Source organism: Rhinolophus sinicus, linkage group LG16, assembly GCF_036562045.2.
Source record: "Rhinolophus sinicus isolate RSC01 linkage group LG16, ASM3656204v1, whole genome shotgun sequence".
In the NCBI taxonomy this organism is placed as follows: domain Eukaryota; kingdom Metazoa; phylum Chordata; class Mammalia; order Chiroptera; family Rhinolophidae; genus Rhinolophus; species Rhinolophus sinicus.
Genome location: NC_133765.1, coordinates 17,761,507 through 17,775,626, shown reverse-complemented (window position 1 = coordinate 17,775,626; position 14,120 = coordinate 17,761,507). Strand labels below are relative to the sequence as shown.

The 14,120-nt window shown below is 40.1% G+C and overlaps 1 protein-coding gene across 5 annotated transcripts in view; it reads left to right on the top strand.

Annotated features, from left to right (window-relative positions):
* Positions 1–14,120, top strand: part of SPECC1L (sperm antigen with calponin homology and coiled-coil domains 1 like) — a 128,865-nt gene that overhangs the window by 74,243 nt on the left and 40,502 nt on the right. For all 5 annotated transcript variants that reach the window (XM_074321714.1, XM_074321716.1, XM_074321713.1 and 2 more), the window contains 3 exons: positions 6,913–6,996; positions 8,906–9,062; positions 12,375–12,477. In XM_074321714.1, coding sequence (XP_074177815.1) covers positions 6,913–6,996; positions 8,906–9,062; positions 12,375–12,477 — 344 coding nt within the window. The remainder of the gene's footprint in view (positions 1–6,912; positions 6,997–8,905; positions 9,063–12,374; positions 12,478–14,120) is intronic.

Genomic DNA, 14,120 nt, shown 5'->3' with positions numbered 1-14,120 from the left:
TTGTCTTATTTTCTTAAGTCTCCACCAGTCTGCAACCGTTTATCAGTCTTTCCCTGTCTTTCTTGACCTTGACACTTTTGAAGAATACTAGCCAGTTATTTTTTTTAGAATATCTCTTTGTATGGGTTTGTCTGATATTTTCTCCTGATTAAGTTGAGGTTATGTTTTATTGGGAAGGGTGTCACAGGGGTGATGTGCCCCTCTAAAGTGTCACGGGGCAAGGGACACATGATGTCGCTATGTCTTATTATTGGTGATGTTGACCTTGATCCTTGGTTAAGGTTGTTGTCTGCTAGTAATGGATAAATATTCTGTTGCTGCTTAAACTTTCTCTCCCTGACTTTAGCATCTGTTTGTACATTTTTCCTGCAGCAGTGATTGCTGTGGTGTTCTAGTGGTGACACTCTTTTTGTAAGGGATTATTTCCATTATGTTGTTATACTTATTGTTATATTTATAGCATTTGTATTAGTATAGACTCTCGGATATTTATTCTTTGGGTTATAATTTATTATTGTTGTTATTTTGTTGCTCAAGTTATTCCAACTTTGGCCACTGGGAGCTCTTTCATATTGACTCCTTGCCCTTTTCATGCACCCGACTCCTCAAAAGGATTTTCTTACTTTGGGCACCACAAGATGATCCAGGCTTGTTTGTTTCCTGCACGAGCTCTGGAATCAACCAGTTCTCCAAGGAACCAGAGTTACTTTTATTAGAGAATAGTATTTAGAAAAGAAGATCTGGGTGCTAGATGGACTTACTGCTGCTGAGATTTGACTGCCTCCAGTTCCTCTCTGGATAGAGCTAAGAAAATTTTATGTATGTATAACCAACCCATGCATACAAACATGGAACTATTATTTCTATGTCCATCTATCTATCAAAAACCATGAGTTTATACTAATGCCTCTGACTCCAAGCCTGCACCAAAGAGTGCGTTCTAGCCTTTTCTATTTCCTTATTTGTAACATCTTTCTCTTGACAATGAGAAGCCTGGCTCGCATTATCTACAATATATTTACTTACTTGTTCAACCCTAGTATATAGTAGTTTCAAAATTGTTAAACCATACCCCTATGAGAAGCAAATTTACCAGAGTATGGTGTTTGTGTGCAGTTCTTTTTGTGTTCAGCCTTAGAGCATCAGTCAAAACACCTGTTTTTACACCTGTTAGGTCAGCTCCTTTTTTTACCACTATCTCATTGTGGTTATTTGTAATACAGTTAGATGAATTTTGTCACAGTCTGCATTCCATCCCCTTTACCCCAGTTCTGGTTGATTAAAAAAAAATTCTATACAGTAAAATCTACTCTCTGTGCATATTTAGCAATATCCCTGGCTTCTACTCACTAGACATGAAGCACCCTCTAAGATGCCAGTAGCACCCCACCTCCCCAGTTGTGGCAGCCAAATATGTCCCAAGCAACACATTGGCAGAATTGCCTCCAGTTGAGAACCAGAGACATAGTTCTCATATTATTTGTCTAATTTCAGCAGACATATGGAAACTGTAAGTGAAAATCAATTAGGAAATCCCAGCTGATCTTGCATGTCGCCTACTATTTCCATCGGAGGCTTTAACATATTAATCATGGTTATTTTAAATACCCTGTCAGATGGTTCCAACATCTATGCCATATGTGATTGTGGTTTTATTGATGATTTTGTGTCTTGACATAGTGAGCTCAATATATTTTTGTCCTTGTTCTTTGTATATTTTATAATCATTTCTTGAAAGCTGGACATCTTGTGTAGGATAGTAAATTGGCTTTATGCCTTTTCATGGGCAACTCTTTCCTTCTGCTAGGTATTTAGTGTGGGCATTTGAGTTAATCTACTCAGGAGCTGGGTTGGGTTTTGAGTTTCGTTGTTGCTGTGATGTCCTCACTGCACAACAGGTTTCCAGTTGCTCTAGTAATAAATACTTCGTGTTTAGTGGGAGAACTGACGTCCCAGAGGATTTTTCTCAATGTCGGCTCCATTTTTAGCTTTAGGCTGTCCTTTGCGTTGCGTCTCAGGGAGAGCCTGTCTCATATTCTTGCAACTCTTTCATCTGAGATTTCCTATTTGTTCATTTGTTGAGAACATACGTACTTTCCTTTGTGACATTGAGCATATTTGTAATAACTGCTTTAAAATTCTTTTCTGCTAATTCCAACATACAAATAATCTTCAGGTAGGTTTCCATTTCTTTTGAGTATGCGTCACTTTTTCCTTTTTTTTTTGTATGTCTGGGATTGTAATTTGGGATTGTATCTTGGGCAGCATAACTCACGTGTTGTAGAGATTCTGGATTCTGGTTTGTTCCTTTGCAGATAATTGATTTTTGTTAGCAAGCAGTTAACTTGACTCACCTCAAATTCCAGCCTCTTTTCTTAAGTTGAAGTACCTGGTCAGTTATTTTGTCCTTAATTCAACTCTTTGAAATCTGAGTGTTTGTGGATTTCAGACGTCAGTGAAAGATGTAGGCAGAGTTTATATACTGTGTTTCCCCGAAAATAAGGCCAAGCCAGACAATTAGCTCTAATGCGTCTTTTGGAGCAAAAATTAATATAAGACCCGGTCTTACTTTACTATAATATGATACCCGGTCTTATGATATGATACGATATGATATGATATGATATGATATGATATGATGATTTATAATATAATAACAGGTCTTATGTTAATTCTTGCTCCAAAAGATGCATTAAAGCTGATTGTCCGGCTAGGTCTTATTTTCGGGGAAACATGGTACAGAATTTGTGACTCTTTCCTTTCTGGTCTTTCCCCTACCCCCTCTCTTTCCAGCAGTTTTGGTTGTTCTGAGATATATCCTGTGTTTCTTCAAGGCAGTAAGGCTATGGGTTTTCTACCAAATTTGTGCTGCCTTACATGGCCTCAGCTGGGGCCTATATCCCTGCCGACAAGCCATAAAACTGGGAAACTCACCCAGTGCTATTTCCTTCTTCCAAGTGTAGACTCCTTTCATTTTTCCACCTGCTTTGGTTTCTCTTTAGTGGCTTTAAGTAGTTGATTTTAATATTTTTTCTAAATTTTAGAGTTGTTTTTGGCAGGAGCATTGGTCCATTTGGAACTCCTCCTCTGTGAACAGAAGTTGGATAGTTAGAATTCTATTTTTAAACCCACTATTTTGCCTATAAATTTGATTAGGGAAACAATAAAGGGACAACGCCTGTACCTATTAATTTCTATGATTTCTAAAATAAGAGAGAATTAAGTAGCAGACCTAGTGTGCTTATGTTACTGCTGCCTGTCTGTCGGAAGGGAACAGAGTATCTCTGTATAGATTTATCCCTCTATCTGAGCCCTGGATCTCATCCCCCTGGACTTTCATAGATGCCGTTAGCCTCATGCTATTATCCCCTTCTCCTGTATCTTCAACTTCACCCTCTCTGTTGGCTCTCTTCCCTCGTCATCTTAAAATGCCCTCCTATGTTAAGAAAGACAACCCTCCCCATCTCCCCACCTCCTCCAGCTACTAGGCTTTCTCATCCTCGTACAGCTTGTCTCCTTCCTGTCTCCCACTCCTCAACACATTCTTTCCTTACTTTTGTCCCCACCAGTGTATGAAACTTCTTTGACCAAGGTTCCCATAACTTCCTTGGCACCAAGTTCATTCTCATCCCATCAACTATATGCTAAAAATTTCCAAACTTACATATTCACTCTGACTTTTCTTCTGCACTCCTTCTCTGGCTGCCTAGTCCACATCTTCCCCGGGTATCTCATAGGGCTCTCAAATTCAATGTGTTCTCATCTCTTTTCCTCCCGTAATACTCTTCCCCTGTCATATCTCTGTATGTGGAACCTCCTTCCTTCTCACCTCCATGTCCACTAGGTCAGCAAGTCTGTTGATTCCACCCAGTCGCAGAGCCCTTGAATCTGTTTACTTCTCTCCGTCTCTCCTGGTACCACCCAAGTCCAAGCCGTCCTTATCTCTCCTCATACAGTCTGTTACCCCTCCAATCTACTAGAGCCGAAAGATGCTCAGCTACTAAAACCTTCATTGGCTCCCCATTGCCAGCAGGGTGAAGTTCAAACTCTGTGACTTCGCCTGCATTGCCCGCGTGGTTTCCCCTTGCCTGATCTGGCCCTCCCACCTGCTTGCGGCCTTCCTGCTGCCCTCTGAACATTGCCTTCCTGGATTTCTTTTGGTGTATGCTAAGCATTCATCCAGAACACTCTCTCCCCTCCAAGGTCTGCTTTGCCCTGTGTAAAAGCTATTAATTATCCTTCTAGCCTTAACTGAGATGTCATTTCCTGTGGAGGCCTTTCCAGACATCCTCTCGAGAGCAGGTCACATCCCCTGCTGTGTTCCCAGAGCCCCCTTGTACTTATTCTTTCCTAGCATCCTTCACTTATAATGATTTTTAAATGTCTGGCTTCCTCTCTAGACTCTGAGTTCCATGAGGGCAAGTTTCCTGCCTCCTATCTTCCTTTCTCTGACCTTTGCACCAAGCCTGGCAAGTAGTGGCCACCCAAATGATTTTTGGTGAATGAATGGATTAGAGACAAGAGTAGCTCCATATGGCAATAGACTCTATTATTATAAAATATACTCTCTCCTGCCTGCCACTCTCAACTATAATACACTAATCTTATTTCCTGAAGTGAGATGAACGGACAGTTTGACATGAAGATGGAATCCAGCCTGCTTACTTGTAGTAGTCGATGGGCACGTGTTCTTGCTGTGACGTGTGCTTCTCAGCACAAGTGTGATCTCACAATGAAAGTACTTCACGAGATGGCAGCAGACTGTGTTGTGCCAGTTGAAAGTTATCACAAATAATTTTGAAAAGAATAATCTACTGTGGCTATTTAAATAAGGGCTATGAAATATGTGCCATTTTGCCCATTTTCAGAAAATAGATGTTGCCTTATGGTAGGGTCTACCAAATTGAGACAGACTTGGATCTTTAGACGTGCGGTAAGAAGAGGTGTTGGGCAAATGAATCAGCAGTAAATTTCATGAGCTTTGTTTCAATTGTGTGTGCAGTGTAAAAGAGAAAGAAATAAGGCAACCTAGAAACACTTTCCATGTAGGGCATTATTATAGGGCTGACACACTAGTTTCGATTCATTTGTCTTTATAACTTTTGTTTTAACTTTCTTCATTTGCTATGTTCTTTGGGAGATGAAGATTGTAGGGAAATGACCAGTTTCATAATTGTAAAATGGAGAATTTGATTAAATTAAAACGTTGGTTTCCGTTTTCTCCTATTTCCATGTGCTGCTAACTTTGTATTGTCTGTCAGCCTTTGTGCATAATGTGCTCTTCCTGAGGAGGAAGGCCAACTGCCAACAGCGTTCAGCATCCTGATTGATGCTGATAGGCTCTTTCACAGAGGTGATGTTTGCTCAAGAAAAGAAAGATGTAATGACTCGAGGCTGTATAAGTCCTATCTTCATTAAGAAAGTAACTTCATCCTTCCCACTCCCTTCTCCTCCAAGTCGTATGTAATTACAGCCAGATGTTCATCATATGCTTAGAAAATAGATTTTGCGGTAAATGATGTGCTATCCTTGAAAGATAATGTCATGTACCATTACTTTTGACATCATATTATAAGAGGGAGTATTTTTTAAATTACTGGTTCTTAAAAAGCGGTGTTGAATGACCTGTTTGACTAGTGTGCGGTGAGTCTTGCCTTCCCCTTTTTCGAAAAATGTTTGCTGTAGGGACATTCTTGGGCAATGAGACTCAGAGTCTTCATTAAGTATAAGAGGTGGTGCTTTCCCTCATCCTAATCACACATCCCTAATGCACACTGACTAGGCAGAACTCATCTAGTCTGTCCTGTGCTCGTCGGCCTGGCCTGACAGCGGCCTTGTAGCCCTAGGTAAGAAGTGTGCTGGTCTGTGTTTGGGGGCTCGCACTGCGGCGGAGCAGGTCCCGAGGAGGCGATGTGGAAGCTAGACTTGCAGGATGGTAAAGGTAGCCGGTCCAAGGAGGGAACGGAGGCGGAGCATAGAAGGTGTGGGAACAGCGTGTGCCCGTGTTCAGGGAACTCAAGAAACTCCCCAGGCAGCTTGTGTTTAGAAAGCAGGGGAGGGGTAGAATAAGGGCAGGCTGCTAACGCGGAAGGTCGAGGCCGTATCTGACTGTGTTCTTCCCTGAATGGTCAGAAATGTCTGCCTCTCCCTTGTTGCCCTTAGACTGAAGTCCACGTACCAGGTAATGAAGGCTCTGGCCGGTTAGCCTCCTCCTCCCTTTAAAACCTCTTTTCTCACTGCCATCTCTGTTTTCCATGTGCCCATGTTTTAGCCATGCTGGGATTTTATCATTCTCTAACTTGAATGTCCTTATACCTTGGCTCTGGTTATTATCTGGCCGAAATACTGTTCCCCAGCCCTCTTCTCTATACTAAAGCCCAGCTTAATGTCACTACAGTGTGTTGTTGAAGTCTTCCCTGCTGCCTGAAATCAAAGCGAATGGCTTCTCCCTCTGTGGTTTGATAGCACTTTATCAATTCAATTATTGTAATGATCCTATGCTGACTTGTTTGTGGTTGTGTATATGTATGGCTTCCCCATGACCTGTGTAGGCACAAGGCCAAAGCTTTTCATTAGTTTGTACTTTTTAGACTTAGATATAGTAGGGGATCTTTGAATTTTGGTTGAATTGCAGCAAAGAGATAAGTAGCATTTGGTGATTTAGAAGCATTTTCATCTGTGTCAACTGTCTCATCCCTAGAAATAAAGTGTTGAATGAAATGTTTTCCCATGTTCTTGTCTATGGAAGTTGTTTTGTATAAATAGACTGTATGGGGAATTGTTGAAGCCTCCTGGGTTGGGAAAGAAGGATGAGCCTCAAGGGAGAGAGAAGTAAAACTCACCTTCTTGCTACCTGTTATATCAAAGTTCAGTGTCAGATTTCTTTATTGTGACCCTTTCCACTTTGTGTAGAGCATCTATTAAGAACATCTTCAACCAGCCGACCTGCTTCTTTGCCGAGAGTACCTGCCATGGAAAGTGCCAAGACCATCTCAGGTAATGACTTTTATCTGAAATTGCCTTTAAAAAGACTTCATCTAGAAGTTGTAGTAATAGTACTGAATACTTTTCTCTTTAGACTTAGTTAACTTACTTGTCTCTTTAAAATCTCTTGTTGATTTTTTTCACTCTGGTTTTCCCCTATTGTATTTTTCAGATCCTATAGAAGTCATATTTCATGGTCTCAATTTCAAAAAACAAAAACTAGGTAGTTCCATTCATTTAAAAAGGATTTATTTAAATGCTCAGAGTGGGTTAGATGATGTGCCGAAAACACAGCTTCATACAAAGTTGGTATAATTGTGAAAGATTAGAATATTTATCCCAAGGTGTGTCATGACTGTTTTTGAAGAGTTATTTCAGAGCACATTCAAAATTCTTTGGAAGCCAGATTTCTCCAGTGTGATAAAGCCGTCCTATAATGATGAATTTAACGAACTTGCTTTGTTTGTCTCCTAGAGCTAGTCTTTAGTTTATCAGTTGTTCACATTATTTTCCCTTTGTGGCCTTTTCTTACTCTTAATAGCTCAACTGAAAATTGGACCAGGAAAGGAGAAATTCCTGTAACTCTACCTCATACAGTTGACGACCCACTTATATGTGTATTTAAATTAGTACAGTTTTATACATCATAGCTGAGTCTTTAAATCAGTAAGGAGTCGAGTCAAAATCATTATCCCAAAGCCCAGATCCCAAACCCTTTTCCTGTAACAGTGTTCTTCCTCTTCTTTCTCAGTCTGTTTCCTCTGTTTTATATAAAATTATGAACGGTGTTCTCATTCAATTTCCTAGCACACCACTTAAAAGATATTGCTGATTTAAGGCGTACAGAGATTTGACATTGAAAGAGAAAACAAGAATAATTATAAAATTATGTCAGAATATGTAAGTGCCTCATTCTAATAAGATCCTGTAATAGGGGAAAGCATCTGTTTCTTCTGGATCTTTAAAGACATCACTTTTCTAATGCAGTGTTATGTTTCCGCTTGTGGTTATCCTAAAATCATCAAGAACATTTTAACCAGTAAAAGGTGGGCATTTTACTAATAATCAGGGGGGAAAGTTACTGACGTGTCACATTGATTGGCATTACAATCAGCCCAGGGGTGAGACAGTTAATGGCTCCTGCACATCCAGCATCTTCTGAGGTGAGAGAATTCTGTCTGAGGTCAGAAACTTTGTCTCATGTCACTTATCACTGTGCTCAGCCCAGCGTTGTGGGCACCTGCTCTTACTCAGCATCCTTGCTGGAAAGCCGGTTTTATTTTGGTTCTGTTAACGGCAGAAGTGGCTACGTCCACTTAACAGTTCTCAGAACTTTCTGTAATTCTACCAAGGTGCAATGTCTTACCACACAAGACTGTCAAAGTAGGATTTCTCTGATGGTTTTTATTTCTCAGTAGCTGACATAACACCTTTTGGTTTTCTGTCCTGTTGATTTATGTTTTTTAAAATATGGCCTGACCCAGAATTAAATGTGTCTCTTTCTTTTCTTTCCTTTTAATAGTATTTTTGGCTAAGTTCTGAAGGGTCATTTTGATTTCAGTTGAGAGTGGGTAGTTATCAGGTACTGCTTTAATTAGCCTTTGGTTTTTAGTTGTATTTGTGATTAAATGAATGTTTACAGAGTACTATTTACTATGTGCTAGGTAGATACTTTGAGTGTTATAGGGATGGGTAAGACACACTTCTTACCATCAGGTAAGGTGGGGTTTAGTGACAGTTCTTTCTTTAAATGAAAAAAATAAATTCTTACAAGTTATCAGTAAGATAAAGAAAATGTTGGTTTTTCCTCCTGTTTTGTAATTTTTGCTCTTTTTGGAACCTGCTGAAGAAAATGTGCTAAGAACTCTCAATTTAAAATGTTTCTGCTATAAAATGCATAATGACTATTTCTCACAATCAGTATCTCGACGAAGTAGTGAAGAGATGAAACGAGACATCTCTGCACCTGAGGGGGCATCGCCGGCCTCTCTGATGGCTATGGGAACCACGTCACCACAGCTCTCCCTCTCCTCCTCTCCTACGGCATCTGTGACCCCCACTACCCGAAGCCGGATAAGGTAGAGAACCGTTAATACTGGTGCATTTCATGTGTACCTTGCCTGGCCTTTTGAGAGGAAATGATCAAGTTGTAAAATAATGCGTTCAAGCACTGATTTCTTTTTTCTTTCTTTGTGTGTTATTAAGTCTTTGCTGATCTCCTCTTCTATGCCCAGAATTGAATAAGGTGGTATAGAAGTAAAAAAGTAAAAGAAAGTTAAAAAGATAGTTCCTTTCCTAAAGCACAGCTGGTGGTTTTGGGTTTGGTTTTTTAAGTTGGAGAATGGTCAACTACAAAAGCAAGCATTGTGAAATTCAAATCCTAGGGGTGTGGGTAGAGTGTTAGGGAAGGCTGGAAGAGTGGAGCTGGAGTGGGGCCTTGGGGGTGGGTGGGCATTGTTGGCGAGGTCAGTGACTTGAGCGAATGCACAAAAAGGATGAAGAAGCAAGAAGTTGGGGGAGCTAGCTACTGAGGAGGTAGCGCTGCACACACAGAGAGGCTGGGTACGGAAAACCAGGAGGTGTAGACCTACCATCTCTGGGGGCAGCGGAAAAAAGATTGACTAGGAAGGATGTGGCTCGGCCGTGGAACCTCTTTAAAGCCAAGTTGAGTCACTTTGATGTGGTAGCAGCTCTAAAGTGGGGTAAATAAATCAGTGTGAGAAGATGATCCAAGAATTGTTCTATTCTGGACAAAAGGCGGGGAAAGCAGCTAAAGCCTATTGTAACGTTTCTGGGACAAAGTTATCAGGTCTGGACCAGGGTGAAAGCAGTGGAAGTGATGACGGGAGGGTTGGACTCAGGAGCTTTTTCAAAGGGAACGATGGTTAATTTCAGCAACGGATCTTTAGAAAAGGACTGAAAAAATGAGAACTAACGATGGCTCTAATTGTTTAGACTGGGAGCTGAGACTATGATGCTATGTTAATAATTGAGGAACAATACATAAAAATGTAATGTTATATTTTATTTGTGTTTCTCAGTGTCAGAAGCCATTTGGGACTAAGAAGTATTTATAATTTAGAAGAGAATAATAGATGTCAAAAATTTAGCATACATTGTTTATAGGAATAAGGAAATACTCATGAAGAAGTATTAAGAAGAATTAAGCATTAAAAGGAATTGAGAACAATTAAGTATTTAAGATGTATTAAGAATTGAAGGAGAGACAGGAATAGGTTTCAGAAATGTAGCCATGTATTGATTTATAGGTTTGAGGATAAAATGGGATATTTGGCCTCTCAAACTCAAATTATATACTTAGTTTTAAAGCCGTGCCTCCAGGGAACCAACCTCTTAGAACAGTGGCCCCATAAGCAGTGCACTGTTGTAGTAAGTAGGGGAGCGGTGATGAGGGGAGCTCATGAGGGGAGCTTGTGCTCTGCCCTGGCTGATACGGGGGAGAGCACTGTCCGTGCTTGTCTTTGTATTTTTGGGAAGAGCACCCACTCTTCCTGGCTCCTACATTTAGAAGCTATGATCTTCAGCAAGACATCTCCTCGCCTGCGTTTGCTCATCTTACAATGAAGTTAGGAGAGATGACCCTCCAAGCTCTAGGAGTCTCTTTTCTGCAGCTCCTTAGCGTTGATTCTTTTTTGATGCTCTTTATGCTGTTTCTCTAACAAAACAGACCTGCTGTGAGCCAGAGTGAACCTTTCACATTGATTGTAGTAGTTACTTTTATTTGGGGCATGATGAAGATTTTTTTTTTGGCTTGCCTTTTTGCATTTATTCACTTATCTTAAATTTATCTTCATTCTCTTTTCCTATGGTGTTATAACAAACTTCTTTGAACCCCTTAAACCAAAGTAGGAACCTGTTGGACTAGCACGTGAACGTAAAAGTATATTTCTTCAAGGCAACAATCTTAACTGAATGTTGAAATATTTTTGTATTTTACTGTTGGTTCTAAGATAAGTTGGTGCTATTTCAGTACAACTCTCAACTAGAAAAGCTTCAGTTCTAAATGTATACTCTTTGATTTCCTAACATACTCTGGAGGGTAAGTACAGACAGAATCAATATGCTGAAGAATACTAAGCCACTTGTAACATAATTACCTCTAGGATACTTACTGAGCTAAGTTTATGGGGTAGGAGACTAGAGTCTCTGCTTTACTTTTAAACACTGAAAAACAGCCCAAGCTTTTAAGAGTATGCTACTTGTCAGGAAGCAGGTTATTTTGCAAAGCACTCTCTCTCTCTCTCCAGGAATTCCTTAATGTTGTATTCGACTTCTAAAGTAGCTACTGGAAAGAAGGGATTTCGTGCTGGATGAGTTGGGTTGTATGCCTCCCCTGCTCTGTCACCCAGGTGATCACAAAATCTTGTTTGAGGCAGTGTGTGGTCTGGGGCAGAATATTTATTCTACCTTCAAGGCAACTAACAGTGCCCTAAAGTACCCTACATGTATTTTTACAAAATGAATTATATATAGCCATTAATTTTTTCCCCCCAAGCTTCTATACTATGTCCATCCTATAGTAAACTTTGAAGTTCCTTGAGAAAGCAGGGCCCCTGTGTTGTTCACCATCCCTTGCCCGGCAGTCCCACATTGCCTGGCACAGCCTGTGGTGCTCCATGCATGGTAGGAGTGTTGAATGAATGATGAGTTTGCAGAAGAATTCCATTTTCTATGCAAGATAAAATTCTAACTACCTACAGTCAATAAAGAGTGTACAGCTTAGCAGTAAACATGTCTGAGATATTTTATGGATATTTTACTATTTATTGTCATCTTTTGTCTCATCTGCTTCCCCCAATTACAAAATACCTTGAAGGCAGGAACTATGCCTTGTAATCCTTCACCTTGTATAACCTTGTCCTTTGTATTTACAGTAAGTGATTTTTTAAAAAATACGAAATAATTGAGGACATAAAAGATTGGAAACAAAAAAGAGTAAACAAAAATAAAACCAAAGTATAAAGATTATGGAAGGATAGGTTACTGAATGGAAGGAAGCCACGATGACTTTCAGACGCTGCCAGTATCAGGTGGTTTTTCTTCCTTCTGAGCATCCCGGAATGCATTCCATTAATTGTGAATGGACTCGATACTGAATCTTCCAGTTTCCGTGTGGGTAATGAATAGAGTCCTTCACTTCATATAGCAGAAATCCCTGACAGTGGTGGGTCTATAAGGACACTGTAAAAATTGATAGGTAAAACCAAATGAATGAAGTGATACATCTTGCCATTGGATGCCTTGGTGTGTGCATTTATCATGTTCAAGAATGCAAACCAACACTGGTCTCTTCTGTTTGTAGGATTTCTGGCTTATAATGATGCTCAAATAAAAAATTTTTCAACTTTTGATTTATTTTCAATTATCAGGGAAGAAAGGAAGGACCCCCTCTCAGCACTGGCAAGAGAATATGGAGGATCAAAGAGAAATGCCTTGCTGAAGTGGTGTCAGAAGAAAACAGAGGGCTATCAGGTAACCCATATGGTACTTTTTTATCAACATGAGCAATTGCCAAACCAGGTGCTGGAATGTCATAGCTTGCTACGTATCTCACATTAGAAATGATAGTCCTACAAAAAAGAAAAGAAATAATGAGTCCTATACTGAATTACTGGAATACATTTAGCACATTGAAAGTCTGCCACAAATATGGCAGAGTGTCACTTAGTCAGTTGCTTACCTTTCCAGAATACCCTTTACAATACATCTTTACAATACCTTTATTCAGCTATTATAGCATTTTCTTATTTAAGTCTTGGTTTTAAATGCTTTTGTTGAGGTCTCATCTGGACTAAATGAAAATATGTTTATTTTACTTTAAGCATTTAAAGTTTGTTTTGTTTTGTTTTTTTGGCTAAGTTGTTTTTCATAGCATTTCCCCCTTCCCACTGTACTATCTTTGTACTGTAATCATTTCACATCTGGACTATTTTAATATCCTACCCTTTCCTCCCTTTGTCTGTCTCTCTTTTTTGTTTCAATATTTTGTTTTAAGTGAAGTTAAATACGATGTTTGGAGAGGCAGTCCTAATTTTACACAAAATGGAAACCTCTAAAATATATCCATTAGACTGCTAAAAAGTATAGTTTAGAGTCTTAGTGTTCTCACATATGATTTAGTTACAGAGACACTTCCCAGCCTGCAGCCAGTGTTTTCAATTGCCATTTCATATTTTGTTGCATCCGTACAGAAGTACAATATGAGAAGGGAATTAAAGTTCTGTATTCTTTTTTTTTTTTTTTTTAAGGTTTTATTGGGGAAGGGGAACAGGACTTTATTGGGGAACAGTGTGTACTTCCAGGACTTTTTTTTCCAAGTCAACTTATTGTCCTTTCAATCCTAGTTGTGGAGGGTGCCATTCAGCTTCAAGTTGTTGTCCTTTCAGTCTTAGTTGTGGAGGGCGCAACTCAGCTCCAGGTTCAGTTGCCGTTGCTAGTTGCAGGGGGCACAGCCCACCATCCTTTGCGGGAGTCGAACTGGCAACCTTGTGGTTGAGAGGATGCTCTCCAACCAACTGAGCCATCCAGGAGCTCAGCGGTGGCTCAGTTCAAGGTGCCATGTTCAATCTTAGTTGCAGGGGGCAGAGCCCACCATCCCTTGCGGGACTTGAGGAACTGAACCGGCAACCTTGTGGTTGAGAGCCCACTGGCCCATGTGGAAATCGAACCGGCAGCCTTCGGAGTTAGGAGCACGGAGCTCCAACTGCCTGAGCCACCGGGTTGGCCCCAAAAGTTCTGTATTCTTGATGTCATTACATCAGCCTTCATCTCACCAAGATGACATAAAGGAATTAGCTGTAACATTCCCTAACAATTTTTGTATCAAAGAGGTAATGGAGTAGTGGAGGAACAGATTAAGATATGCCATAAATAAGTCCCTTTTAGACAGATTTCTACATGACTTCAGGCAGTGATCTTCATTTCATTTAGGATTAAAGAGCCAAGTATATTCCAAGGGACTTTCAATTCTCAGAAAGTCATAATAGTCGATGAGGATTTACTAAGTGTCTACATGTCTCCATCTTCTATTACATACAAAGGAGACTTGTAGTGCTGGCAAGGATGTGGAGAAATTGAAACCCTTATGTACTGTTGATGGGAATGCAAAATGGTAC